Source organism: Grammomys surdaster, unplaced genomic scaffold (assembly GCF_004785775.1).
Source record: "Grammomys surdaster isolate TR1022 unplaced genomic scaffold, NIH_TR_1.0 173, whole genome shotgun sequence".
Taxonomy (NCBI): Eukaryota; Metazoa; Chordata; class Mammalia; order Rodentia; family Muridae; genus Grammomys; species Grammomys surdaster.
Genome location: NW_021604621.1, coordinates 1,959,311 through 1,974,075, shown reverse-complemented (window position 1 = coordinate 1,974,075; position 14,765 = coordinate 1,959,311). Strand labels below are relative to the sequence as shown.

Genomic DNA, 14,765 nt, shown 5'->3' with positions numbered 1-14,765 from the left:
CTTCCTCCCTGGGCGCATGGAACTATCTCCTGAGTACTAGAAGTTGTAGCGGGCACCACTGAGTGTGTTTTCCTTTGGGGCAATTTTTTTTCTAGCAGCTGACTTTAGTTTCTTCTAAACTAAGCCAACCCGCCCCCCTTACACTGTCCTGAGTAAGAAACACACTGCCAAGCATCAACGGAGCCCAGATGAGCCCGCGCCGCGGAGCAGCTTAGCAGTCTCCTGGGACCCAACTCCGGAGCAGCCACAAGCATGCACCCTGGGTGAGCTGTTGCTGCTCAGAACCCCCCTACTCTTTCCAACTTTGGGCTGCTTTCCCAAGCCAGGACTATACTTGCACTTCTGTCACTGTGGAAAAGTGGGAGTGGGAGTCAAAAGGGAGCCCGGGGACCACTTTCTCACTCAGGACCCTGTAGTCCAGAGAGCCCATGTTTCTCACTCTCTCTCTCTCTCTCTCTCTCCTTTCAGATTGTGGCTGTTCCTGGTTTCCTTATGCTTGACCAAAGAACTGGCAGAAGCGGTAAGGCTTCAAAAGACCCCCCCTTCCCCCCTCTTCTTCTTATGCTTATGTTGGGGGTAACAGAGAGTTGCACCAAATGGAGCCTCTCTAATAGGAGTTAATGGGTGTCTTGAAGAGGAAAGCAAGTATAACGTTAGCCTAAAGCTACAGTGTTAACCTAATGCTCTCAGGACTCAACAATTTTCCTGTCTTAAAACATCCGTGTAGGTTTAGAAAACGAAAATTAGAGGCGGACAATGCAAGATGCACGCATTTGTGAATGTCTCAGGACAGCTTTAGATGACTGACCTCTGATGTTTTCTTTTGCACCGATAGGCAGATCTGCAAAGCTGAAGAAACATAGTTTTCCCTAACTGTGAGAAGGTGGATTGACGCATAAGTTTGAGAGTGAAAAGAGAGCATAAAGGGCAGACTTGAATGTGGCAGCAGTAAGATGGGAATTAAAGTTTATATTTGCTTGTAGGTCCTTTCATACATCAAAAGGTTAAATGCTTAGGACAAATAAGCTTTCTAAAACTTAACCTTTTGTGGACTGTTTAGGTATTATCCATGAACTTATAGAAACTCCAGGCAAAGGAATTCGGGTCAAGAGAAGTTTAATGGATCCCAGAAAGTAGACAAGCATTGAATGCAATTAGTAGGATAATTTCACAAAGGTGAAGTGACTAAATGATCAGTTATGCTATTTTTTCAGTTGAGCTAGTTAGTTATGCTGGCAAAAATAAACTTAGTTGTCATGTTCAAATAATACGTTGTTTTAAAAAAACAACCTCTTTATAAAAATCCAAGTCACTTAGAATACAAGCAATGAATAAACATTTTTTAATTTTTTATCTTGAGAATTGTAATTATTTTAACTGATTGGCTCTTTTAAAACTGTTTTAAATACAATTTTAGAGCCATGCTTATTTCAGTCAGTAAGATTACTAACACACTTTGTCCTAACATGAGGTCTGTAAAAAAAAAAAAAATCAGGGAGGTGAATGATTTCTTATAAAGAAAGAAAAATACTGGAAGATTGAATTCTAAATTTGTGACCCTTTAAGTCTGATTATCAGCTCTTAAATATGTTTCTGCTAATCTTTGTATGAAGAAATATTGATCTCAGATTCTTGTTCACTTTTCTGCCCTATTCTTCCAGTATATAAGCTTAGATGTGAGTTTCCTCAAGGGTTTACACTACATTTATTGAAAATGTCAGCCTTTGATTTCACTTTGTCCAGGAGTCTTGTGCTGTTTTGTTGTTGTTGTTTTAATGTAGAATACCTCTTGTAAAACTTTTAATTTCAGTCTCTGGCTAGTTTTAGTTTATTAGGTTGGTTCTTTGGTTGGTTGGTTGATTGTTTTTTGTTTGTTTGTTTGTTTCTTTTTTCTTTTTTTAAGGAAAAACATTTGATTATTGTAGATAGACAAGCATTTCTGGGATACCATATCTTTATTTGCTATGGTAGTGAATAAAGTTTTCAGTCTTTCCAAGCATTGAAGTGGATCTCTACATCTGGGTTGTATACATTTGTCTCATTATATTACAAGGTAACCTTGCCATTAACTATGGTAAGATTGGAATGAACCTTGAAGTCCATTGACAATACTTATTCTGTTGCTGTAAGTCCGGAACTGCTGTATTCAGTCTTCTTTACTTGTTCACAGCATCTTTGGTGTTGGAAAGTGTTTTTTATGGCAAAGAGAAAAAGAGATGAGTCACAAAATACTTTCTCAGAAGATGCTATTACTGAAGGGATTTTTTTTTTCCTCTTAACGTCCTCGAATTGTGTCTCATCTAGTCTCAACCTGAGCCTATTCTCTGGTTTTTTGTGCTGTTTTCTGCTTTTCAGATGGTTGTAGGCATGTGAATTCACAGTACTTTGTTTGAGTGATATCAGTGCAAATAACTTACAAATGCATCGATGAGAGCTCCGTTAGACTTCATTATGAGAGAGCATCTTCATGCTGTGAGAATTAACTCTCCAATAATGGAATATTGGTAAGCAATTAAAGACAGGGTTATGTAGTTGCTTTTGAGCATTTTAAGAATTTGCAAAGCAATTCAATATAAAAAAATGGAAAACTAAATGTTAAAATCCATTACGTTTGTTTTTCAGATGAACTATCTGCAAGGTTTTTCTTAGTGAGACAGAACGTAGGATTGCAGAACACCAGGAATCCTTTAGTTAAGTGCTCAAGTCCATAAGGGGCTGCTGTAGATTAGATGCAACACGCAGAAATTTAAAAAGAAAAAAAAATGTAGCTACCTACGCTCTAGAAACTTGGGTGTTTTTTTTCCTATACAATGCTGCTCATTATGTTCCTTGATGAAGACTGCTTTCAATTATCTTCATGTATTGTATCCTATTAGAAAAACCTAGAAAAAAACTACAAGTCTCATCCTAGACTGTCATGTCTAGGAAATTAAATGTACCCTAAAGTTTTGTGAATCCTTATGCTTTTAAATCATTCTATCTGTATCCAAGAGTACATTCATAAAAGTCTCCAGTACATCCAAGCATATATGAAGTCAAAAGACTAATGGGACACTTATTTGGGAGGGGAGGAGAATAAAGAATAAGAACAACTTTGCCATCCATATTCAAGTAAAGATCTCATTGTAATACTAGCCTATTTCTTTCAAAAGTCCAAACATACCCAGGTTGGTTTTTTACATTGTCACTGGCCCAGTCATTATAGTAGTCATCAAAGGATGAATGCTGTTTAATGTTCAGGAGCCATCAGCCCCCTGTAGGTTTTCATGCTCCAGTGGCCCTACAATCACCCACATACCGGCAGTGCTAAGTGGACTCAACATGTTAAAAAAAAAGAAGGATATATGAAGTTCAGGGGGTGAAGTAATGATGGAGTACATGAAGAGGAAGAGAGGAGGGAATGGGGATGACTCTGATAAAAACACATTGTAGGCATGTATGAAATGATCAAAAAAGTAAGTTGAGATATATTTTTTAAGAGAAAGGAATTGATAAAATTCCTTTCTCCTTTATTTTTTATGTGTCTGTGTACCTGTTTTTTTTCTTTAAAATGTTTCCATACAATGTATTCTCATCATATTCTCTCCCCTCCCCCAACTCCACACCTTCTTACTCAATGAACTTCATGTTCTTCCTGTCTTTCTCTAAAGAAAAAAAATCTCAAAACAAATGAGCAAATAAATAAATAAAAAGCACTAAAATAAAACAAAACAAAAAGTGCCCATACACAAAGAAATGTGGAGTCTATTTCTATAACCACACTACAAGGTAGGCCTCTACCTACAGTTTCTTTTCTACAGCAAGTATTGAACTCTTCTACATTTTAAAAGCAAATCAAAAGCCAAAATCAAACTCAGAAATGGAAAAATATATAATTTAATTTTTTTCCCATAAGTATGACCCTCTCAGTCATTGAAGCTAATTTCTCTTTTATTTTATTCTCTTCTTTAGTACTGTATTACAGTCCAGACTGAGCCTACACCATTCCGATCGTGTTCTTTCAGCTACTAATACCAAGCAAAATGATTGTGTTCCAACCTCCATTCTGTCTTTCCTACTTTCAGTTTCCCATTTTCTAATCCTGCTGAAATACTCTTTCTGATTTTCAGAATACTGTGGCTCGTTAGCCAATGGTTCTTCGAGATTTTAAAAGCGTTATGTGTTCAATGGATATTTATTCAGAGACCTCTATAATGGAAGTAATGTGTTCAGCCCTAATATTCCAGTGATGAACAACTTAGGCATGATCTTTAGTAGGGAACTCACAATCTTGATAGTTTCATGTCCTAATATTGTGACAGATTTATTCTGAGTGAAGCTGTCACTCTGAGCTCCAACTCTATTTCCAACTGCCTACTAAGTCCTGTCTCTCGCTTAAAAACAGCGTCTGGAGTTTAGTATAAGCACTCGCCTAAAACCAGCTATTATTTCTTTTGCCCAAACACAGTATATCTAAAGAGAAAACTATTTTCTAGTCTTTCTCTTTACATTTCAACTGCAGCCTTTTTTTCCCCTCTTTTGCTTTCTTCATTATCCATTCAGTTTCAGGAACAAACTACAGAATCAATCACCACTCTTCCTGTCCAAATCATCGACAAGTTCTACCAATTTTATTAAAAATCTGTAGACTAGCGCTTTCATCCACACACACTCCATTGATTCTAGACCCAATCACCCTATATCTATAGCTTCTGAACTGACTCTTCTACTTCAGTACATTTGTTATAAAATCTATAATGCCACAAGGGTTAGTTTGCTAAGAAAAAATTCCAAGCATGTTATCTCTAGGTGTAAAACTTCTGTTCATCTCCCATTTCTCCCATAAGAAAATGCACATATGCTTGGTTTGGAAAATTAAAGGCTTTCAATTCATTCTTTATATATCTTTCCAGGCTCATAGTTTGGTGTTTCTCCTTCCTGCACTCTTTTTTTTTTATTGGATGTCTTATTTACATTTCATATGTTGTCCCCTTACCCCATCCCCCACCCACCCAGGAACCCCCTACCCCCTCACCCCTCCTTCTTCTTCTCTGCAGATGTAACCCCTACCTACCCCCCACACTCCCACCTCCCCACCTTCCTGCACTCTTAAACTAAAATTTTCACTATTCTCATACCATGTTTTGTTTTTTTTTTGGTTTTTTGTTTTGGTTTGGTTTTTGTTTTTTTGTTTTTTTTCCTTTCTTTGCTATTGGGTATGTTGTCATCTATATCTATTATACATCCCTCCATATTATACCTTTGCTTCTATTCAGTGAATTCTTACCTAGCCTTTCATACCTACATCAAATGTCATTGACTTAATGAAATAATTACAGACCTCTTCAACTTGGTATTCCAAAGGACCACAGCACTACCAGACATGTCATTTGTGGTTAGTACATGATTTTCTAGTGAATATACAAGTTTACTGTCAATGGGCTGCAGAAATTGTCCTTTCTTTGCATATCTTAAGAGTTACTAATCCAATATAGATCATTTTAACAAAACAAATAAGAATGCCGGATTCAATGAGAGGACTCAGTAAGTGACAAGAGCTTTATCCCCCACAGCACAATTAAGATGGAGATAACCAACTCCACAAAATTGCCCTCTGACCTCCACATATGCATGTTCCTCCTGCACATACACACACACACGCACACACACCAGCACACACACACTGATTATATATATATATATATATATATATATATATATATATATATATATATATAACTATTCAATGGTGAAATGTCTAAGAGATGATAGAAAATGATTTTGCTAAATGCTGCCTCTATCCACAGTAGTTCCTAGTTGTGTGGTTTAATGTACTTTCCTGTGGTTCAGTTTTTCATCACCAGAAAAGGACATCATATCTTGCTCCTTAGGTATTATTGTGGTTTGCAAATTTAAATGAGGTCATGGGAACCCACTGTATACAAAGAAGGTCTCACATTCTCATTCCACCTCTGACAATTATCCTCTATTTATTGCTATTTCAGTGGAATATTAAAACTAAATTCCCAGTTTTGACAAATGACACATAGGTAGATGAGCAAAGGGGAGATATCAGAGAAGATCTTGTTTCTAGAATCTCTCTCCTGCCATGGTCATGTTTTAATATTGCCCTCATTGTTTTCCCCATGTCTAGTACAATAACAAATATCTAGCAGTGTTTCCAGTTTACAAAGTGTTCTCTCATTATTTCATAAATGGCTCCAGGCTATCCTGTGAAGTAATCTAGGACGAGTATTTTCATGTCATGATATTTAAGGTTTAGCCAAGCTCACAAATCTAAGAAAAGGCAGAATTAGGTAAAAGCACAGCCTAGAGTGCTGTCTCCAATTGAGGCTTTTTATCATCTCTTATCTGGAGTCTCTACAAACAAACAGAGCTTTTCTGGCTGCAGTCCTCTCCTGCTGCTCCACCCCCTTTGCTGATAGCCTTCCTCTCCAAAAGCCATGGTGCTTATTCTAAAACAAACAGGATCAGGGCACCCCTTAGTACCATCCTACCCCCTCTCCTCTTGTACCATGGAACTCAAGTTTGCATCCCAGTTATCCTTCTGATGTTGGCTCAATTTGCAAAGCATATTTTTATGCCTATCTTTTCCATTTTTTCAAATATTCAGCCTTCCTACTGTGTTTATGTATGGCTGTGTTCTTATTCCCTTAAGGTCTAATTTAATAATTGATTTTTCTCTAATTTTCCTTTCTGTTTTCTTATGGCTGCCACTGTTTGTTCTTTGCCCTTCACTGTTCTTGTTTTCCTTCAGTGAAAATTTATCTAGAGCCTACTGTGTGCTGTACATTCTGGTTGACAATGGGAAGAGAAATGTCAACTCCTAACATGATGTGACTCAATACATTTTGAGAAATTAGCTAGAGGAATCTTAAAAGCATCATCTTAATACCTATACTCTGGCCTGTTTATCTATGTGAGTCTGTAAATTGTACTAGTGAATCATTTATTCATGGAGGACTCATTCCTGCAAGGTAGATCTCTCTCCTCCAGATTTACAAAGTGTAGGCAATCTGAAGCCATCTAAGCAGGAGTAGAGATATTCTAAAGAGGGACATTTATTCTTCTCTCTTTGACTATCAGTCTACTAAAACAATGAACGCAAAGGCAATGTAATTTCCCCAGGCATCTCATACTGGGAGAAGGAAAAGATCTGAATGAAGCTTGGTGCTAGCCAGAAGAGGAAGTTGTCTCTCAGGAAGAGATTTCACACAGTTCTGACAACTTATCAGATCACCTTACAGGACACCCTGGAGCATACAGGATGAAGGCTTGGTGCTGAATAAGATTAAAACTGGACCAGGAGTGCTGAATTAAAGCATATGCCTTGCTGTATGTGTAAAGCTAAAACTCATGTCAGGATCTTGGTGTCAAGTCCAAAGGAAACTCAATTAAATGCACGTTGTAAAGGTCTGAGAAAGTGATTTTAAAGTATAAGAAATGCTTCAGATTTATTTCCCTCTTGTTTTGCTATCATTATATCAAGTCTTCAAAAGTTCAGAGTTTTAACATATTACTTGATGTAGTTTTCTTTAGATCTGACATTTGGAAAATGCACCTGGGAGACACTGGACTTCTTTGTTCCTCTTTCCTTTGTGGCCACATTTATTATACCTTTTCTTGCTTTCACTATTACTTATATCTTTAATATTGTGTTGGTGGGAAGCTATACCTACCTTACTGAGATTGCTGAAGTCCAGATTTTAAACCTAAAGACACCTGGTAACAAAGCCTTCATGTCCGTCGTCTTCTCAGGCTTCTTATGGGTGTCATATGCCACTCTGCAGGTCATTTTCTGGAATCTAGTTCATTATAGAATGACTCAAAACAAAGCACTTTGTGTTCAGAGACAAATACATCTACATTCAAATACAAACCTCATTATAAACTATGGTCTTAGAAAAATTATTAAATAGATTCACTTTTAAATGACTATTTCTGTCATTCTTTTCCACTCACTGGAATGGGCGCTTTCCTGAAAATACAATGGTGAAACCATTGTGGGAAGAGTTTAGAGGAAAAAAACGTGCTTGATTATTTGTTAAATATGTTTTTCAAGCCTTCTATGGGAGAAAAAGCTTTGAGTTTGTTATTAAACTTGTTCCACATTACCCAAAGCTGCTTCAGCTTTCCAGCCCTACCTTTGTGACCTCCCATGGAGATCCTGGCCTCCATCCACTAAAGATTCTTCTTCTTTTGTTTTTTTTCAAGGAAAACATGTTTAATTTTTCTATGTGCACCTTAGAAGTTACCAAGCACAAAAGTGATTTTTTTCTATTTTACATTTTATCTCTATTAGATGTGTGTTCCTGTGTGTGCACAGGTATATATCTTTTTTTTGTTGTTTTGTTTTGTTTTTCGAGACAGGGTTTCTCTGTGTAGCCCTGGCTGTCCTGGAACTCACTCTGTAGACCAGGCTGGTCTCGAACTCAGAGATCCACCTGCCTCTGCCTCCCAAGTGCTGGGATTAAAGGCATGCTGCACCACCGCCTGGCTACAGGTGTGTATCTTGGTATGCATGTGTAAACCAGAGGACAACTTGTGGGAATTGGTTCTCTTCTTCCGTGTGGGTCCCAGAAAAGGCACCTCACAGGGCATCTTTGAAATCTTTGTCCTTTGTTAAACATCAGTGAGGCTGGCTAGCTTGCCATTATCTTTCAATCTGCTTCCCTTGTTTTAAGGGAAACCTGTGCTACTCTGACTAACTTCTTTGACCATGAAACATACATTTCATAGATGCCAGGCTTTCCTGGAATATACTGGCCTGGGCCTTTTTTGAAGGCAAAAGTGGTCTCCAAAAGACACAAAGACATTTTTTTCTTGAGGGAATAAACATTAAGTGATATTTTCTGCATCTTTTAAGCTTTGAGTGAGCATTTTTTTTCTGTGACTCCTTAATTCTGCTTGTGAATATAGCAATTCCCTTAAAGTCAAGGAGACAGTACAGAGTAATCCCCATTGAATCATGATAAAATTGCATAAATTCCTTTTAGTGCCTAGCTTGAGAGAACCATAATATTCTTGTAGCTAATAATGCTGATATTATTAAAGAAAAAGAAAGAATTTATTACAAAAGTTTTAAGAATTCTACAGCAGTATATAGACTTTCTTCCCAACAAAATCACATGCAGTTCCCCAGAATAAAAACCAGAGAAAAATAAGTATCTTGTTAATAAGTCAGTAAGAAGGAAAAAACTGAAAAGAAGGCAAAAAAAAAAATCTGAACTTACACCAAAGACAGTTTAGTTCCCAGCTATCTCTGCTTTATTTCGGTTATACAATGTTAAGAAAATTCTGATGTACTTTAATAACGCATCTTATTAGGTAAAGGGTTTTTTGAATTAATACTTTCCATTGCCATCTCAAGGCAATCCCCATTTAAACAGAAACTTGTATTTCCCAGTCGATTTCCCACAAGCCTCTTTCTCTGTCACCATCCCTCTCGCACATAAATACATACACACACAAATGAACTTTGCAACATATACTAACATGATAGTGATGTTTCCCCAATATTTAAATAGATAGAATCTAATACATCTCCATAGTACATACTTTGTTTTACTACTTTTTAAAGTTTAGACTATATTTGTACTGAAATTAAAGTCTGATAGTGTAGAATTGTTGAACTACCTCTTCAATCTTCATTAAAAGTCATAGGACAGTACGAACTGCTGGAGACAGAAAGATGAGGTCAGTGAACACTGTAGTTACAGAAGGCTTCACAAGTGTACTACCTGACCTGCTCCTAAAAAAGACAGAAAACAAAACCTGAAACATTTCTCTCTCAATTTTCTGGAAGATTCCAGACTTCAAGTTTTCTTCTCTGGATCTCTATGAACATACTTGTATTTGCCTGGATTTGTGTTTTACATTAAAATTATAATTATATTAGATGGTTCTAATGAAAGGGTAGAAAACGAATCAGTGTTCCATCAACCATATAATGTCTATAAGGAAACAGAAAGGGCATTCTTTTTTTAAAATCATTTTATTCATTTATATTTCAAATGATAGCCCCCTCCCAGTTACTCCTCCACAAACCTCCGCACCCCATCCCCCTCCCCTCTCCTCTTTGTCTTTATGAGGGTGCTCCTTCACCCAGTCCCACCTCACCACTCTAACATCCCCTTATGCTGGGGCATCGTGCCTCCCTCCCCTCCCGTTGATGCCCTACAAGACCATCCTCTGCTACATACGTATCTGGAGTCATGGGTCCCTCCATGTTGGTAGTTTAGTTCCTGGGAGCTATGGGTGGTCCAGTTAGTTGATTTTGTTCTTTCTATGGGGTTGCAATCCCCTTAAGCTCCTTTAGTCCTTCCTCTAGCTCTTCCATTGGGGTCCCCCTGGATCAGTCCAATGGTTGGCTGTAAGTATCTGCATCTATATCGGTTAAGTGCTGGTAGAACCTCTCAGGGAACAGCCATATCAGGCTCTTGTCAGCAAGTGCTTCTTGGCATCAGCAATGGTATAGGGGTTTGGTGTGTGCAGATGGGATAGATCCCTAAGTGAGGAGGTCTCTGGGTAGTCTATCTTTCAGTCTGTTCCATTTTTCAATCTGTCTTTCCTTTGGACAGGAACATTTCTGGGTTTAAAATTTTGAGGTGGGTAGGTGGCCTCATCCCTCAACTAGGGGCTGTATCTATCTATTGGAGGTGGTCTCTACAGGTTGTATCTCCCCTTTGTTGGGAATCTCTACTAAAGTCATCACAATTGGCTCCTAGAAGCCTCTTGCTTCCCTGCAGTATGGGACTTTCCAGTGGCTAACCCTAGTTCCCCATCCTAAAAAGGCCATTCTTGACCAGGTATGCTTTTACTCCTAGCACTCAGGAGACAGGGGCAAGAAGATCTCTGTGAGATGAAGTTCAGACTGGTCTCCATAGTTAGTTCTAGGCTAGCCAGAGTTAAATAATGATACTTTGTCTCCCAAAATATTTTTAAACTAAAAAGGCACCCTTTCCACTAAGCAAATATAGCTCTGCTCTAGGCCACACTCCTATTTGAGCATGAAGCAGGCTATATTTCAGCCCCCAGTTGACCTCAGTCAAATTTGGTTTTGCAGTGAACACTATGAGTAACCACCTAGTGCAGCTAGAGCAGGTATAAATATGGTTAAGTGGAGGAACTTAGGGGATCAAGCACAGACTGATTTTTGTGGAGCAAAGGGAAATAAATGTGCAGAATTGAAACAGGGTCAAGTTATGGGAGGCCTTAACATCAATGCCGAGATGAATTTGGCTTGTATTGAGTGGACATGCTGCCATTGAGCAGGGGAAGGGATAAGAGAAGTAATTTGGGAGGATAACATAAAGGAACAGCCTAGAGGCAAAGATTAGTTGGATGTATCGATAGTTGAACAAATGGATGGGTAAATGAGTAGATGGGGTCATAGTAAGGATATAGGACACATACCATCAAATGTTCAAACAACTATGAGGTATAAGAAGAATAGGGAAAACTCAGTGACTACTTTACTATTTCCCCCAAATAGCAGTTATTGCAGTGCTTTGTAGGTGTAGACACCACTGATGTGTGGTGTATTTGATGCTGATGTAATTCATAACAGGAGAATCCATCAGACAGATATTGCTACAGACCAGGAGGGATGGAATTAAATTTTTCATCAAATTTCATCTGCAATATCCTGGTTCTTTTTCTCTTTGAGAAAATCATTTTAACATATGTGTGTCTCACCATTCTATGTGTGAAACAACAGCACCCAATTCATTGAATTACTGAGGTAGTTTAAGAAGAAAACATTTATAAACACTTTTCATGTCTCTCCTGGTACCCAGCAAATTCCCTTCCATTGGAAGCACATGCTTTTAAGACTCTGGAGTCACATCATCTTTTCTCTTCTTAAATACTATTTACCATGCTACTACCATTTGCATACATTTCTTTTCTGTAAAGAAAGCATAACACATGGAATTTGGAATTTGGAATTTATAATATAAGTATCAAATTTAGTGGGCTTTTCATGTTGTTGTTGTTTAATCTCACATTTAAGGCAAAAGAGAAGATCTGGGGGGAATTGGAGGAGGAAAAGAATGTGACCAAAATATATTGTATGAAAAAATCTTTTAAAGGAAAAAAAAAAAAGAACCGCTGACTAGCATTCACGTGTGTGTGGACATTTCTCTCTCCTCCCTCTTCAGCATGCCTGCCTCTCTCTCTCTCTCTCTCTCTCTCTCTGTGTGTGTGTGTGTGTGTGTGTGTGTGTGCTTGTGCATGGATGGATCCTAGGAAATCATTCTTTGCTAAGTAAATGGTGTACTATTGACCCATGTTTCCAGCCCTCATTTTTCTGAGTTTTATGTCTCAGGGGACTGATGAGAACAAAGCAGAAGTATATTCTGTGTCAAAAACTTGCCGTTGCAACCCTTTAATTTCCAGGTTCTCCTGTTTCTCCTTCCTGTCAGATCTGCCCCTTACTGCTTTTACACCCCACGGTTATGCTCAGAACTGAAGGTACAGTAGTCATGCTTGAAGACTTGCTCTGGAGTCCAGTAATGGCTTTGAACCTCTCGGCTTGATTTTGCCAGTCACTAAAGTCCCAAAGTTCCCAACTTTCCTCAATGGCTGCTACAGGTGAAAGTCCTGATTTTTAGTGTATAGAGAAGTGTAAAGGTCAATTTTTAAATAAACATAAATAAATAAATAAATTTTTAAATAAAACATAGTGCTTCAGGGTCAAATCGAGTCTAACTCCTATGGTTTGAAAGATTCATTTACAAGCATTCATCTATAAGTTTAGTTATGTTCACCCTGTAATCTACATATTCATTTGTATGTGTTCATTTGAGGCCTTCTATTGGCACTATATTTGAAACTTTTCTGTAATTTTTAAGTTGTTTAGTAAGTTTTTGAAGTTAATCTAGTATATTCAATGCTAAAGGAGTGAAATGACAGTTTTAATGGATTTTTTTTTCTTTTACCATTGTGAAGTAAGTTGACAGCACGATGCCATGGCATCCCTAAAGAGTTAAATATGTATTTCCTATAAACAGAGTTATTCTGTTACATGGCCATTTTTCCACTTAATCAATCATTAGCAAATATTTTAGATCATAAGAATTCTGATAGTCACCTATAATACCAACATTGAAAGGGCAAAGATAAAGATCTCCGGGGAAAGCTGTCTAGCTAAAGCTGGTAAAGTAGGTGAGTTCTGAAGTCAGTGAGAAATTGTCTCAGCTAATAAAGTGCAAATTGAAAAAAGCAGACACATCCAACGTCAACTTCAGGCCTCTGTGTGTGTGTGTGTGTGTGTATGTGTGTGTGTGTGTGTTTATGCTCATACACAGGTGAGCATACTTGTATGTGCTCACACACAAGTGAGCATCCATATATACACACAAACACACAAATGACATAAATACACACAAAACTGACTAAGCATATAGATGTTTTCTTTATCCATTCATCTGCTAATGGGCACCCAGACTAACTGTATATCTTGGCTATTGTGAGCATTGCTGCAATACCACTTTGCCTGCAATTGTGGTCCCTTTCCTTTGGTCTTTATACCTTCTTATACCTCAGTCTATTTGTGTGGAAAATTTAAAAGCTAGCTCATATAGTTGGGAGGATTCGCTAGAATGTTCCTAACATCCTTAATTACTATATGTGCTCAGTAGATTGTAGCTGCCATAAACAGTGAATTGTCACGTCACCGGGCCGTGGCTCATCATTTTCTAATCCCTTCTACAATACGTTTCTAGAAGACAGAGATCTTGCCAAGAAGGCAACCAACAATTACTGCCTTAACTTTCTGCAGTTTTCTTCATTAAACTAGTAACAGCCCTATATCTATTAGTAGAGCTGGTTAGGGGAGGATTTGTGTTCCCCTGAGACTTTGGGAGAAATTAACTGAGGTAAAGATTAGTTAGCTTTAAATGTTGTAGGGGTGTGTGTGTGTGTGTGTGTGTGTGTGTGTGTGTGTAATTTCATCCCCCAGTTTATAAAACTATTCTTAGCCTGGTTATCCTTAAGGGCCTCAGGGGATAAAAAAAAATGTTACTTCCTCCTGTTTGTACTGCTTTTCTCACATTCTGCTGCTGAAGAGACTGACAGGTGAAGGTGCCGACTCTATTAGAAAGGATAACCTGCTTGTGTCATACTGGCCTGGGGCTACTTATTCTGGATGAGCCACTGAAGAGCCACATGACTTTCAGTCACTATTTACTTGGAAGAGAATGAGAGGAAGGAATTATATCAAGTTACCCAGGCCCTAAGCCTGTCCTTTCCTGCCTGAGCTGTCCTCTTTAGTTTTTCTTGTCCACTATTAACTGCAGGCAGCAGTGACACGCTTCAGCTCATATTCATAATAAAATTGAATAACATTTAAAGTACAAGCCTTTGAGAAATAGCAAGGATCTTACAGAAGTTCATATGCCCAGAGAAAAGCAGCTAAGCTAACGGCCCACTGTTTGGTAGGTTACTCGACCTTATGAATGCCATCCCTTTTCCTAGGATAGGATACGTTACGTTGCTATAGCTCAGTTCTACAGTTCAGTTGCATGAAATAACCAAGGTTCATTCCTTGTTTATATATACAGCATATCCATTGTGGTCTCTGTGGAAACAGTACCTGTTTCTTAGTTTGGGACCCAAATGGAGAAGATATAATCTGGCATACTGCTTGTTGTAGCAAGTCAAAGAAAGCTTTGGAGCTCTTTTACTGTGTTGGTAACTGAATATTATTTACAGGTGAGACATGTGTCATCTTTTCTCATGTGCATTGATCAGCCTTGATAGAA

The 14,765-nt window shown here is 38.0% G+C and overlaps 1 protein-coding gene across 1 annotated transcript in view; it reads left to right on the top strand.

Moving 5' to 3' along the window:
• Positions 1-14,765, top strand: part of Col4a6 (collagen type IV alpha 6 chain) — a 302,326-nt gene continuing 287,561 nt past the window's right edge. The window contains exons 1-2 of the mRNA XM_028767474.1: positions 1-263; positions 469-520. Of these exons, the coding sequence (XP_028623307.1) occupies positions 253-263; positions 469-520 (63 nt within the window). The 5' untranslated portion in view covers positions 1-252. The remainder of the gene's footprint in view (positions 264-468; positions 521-14,765) is intronic.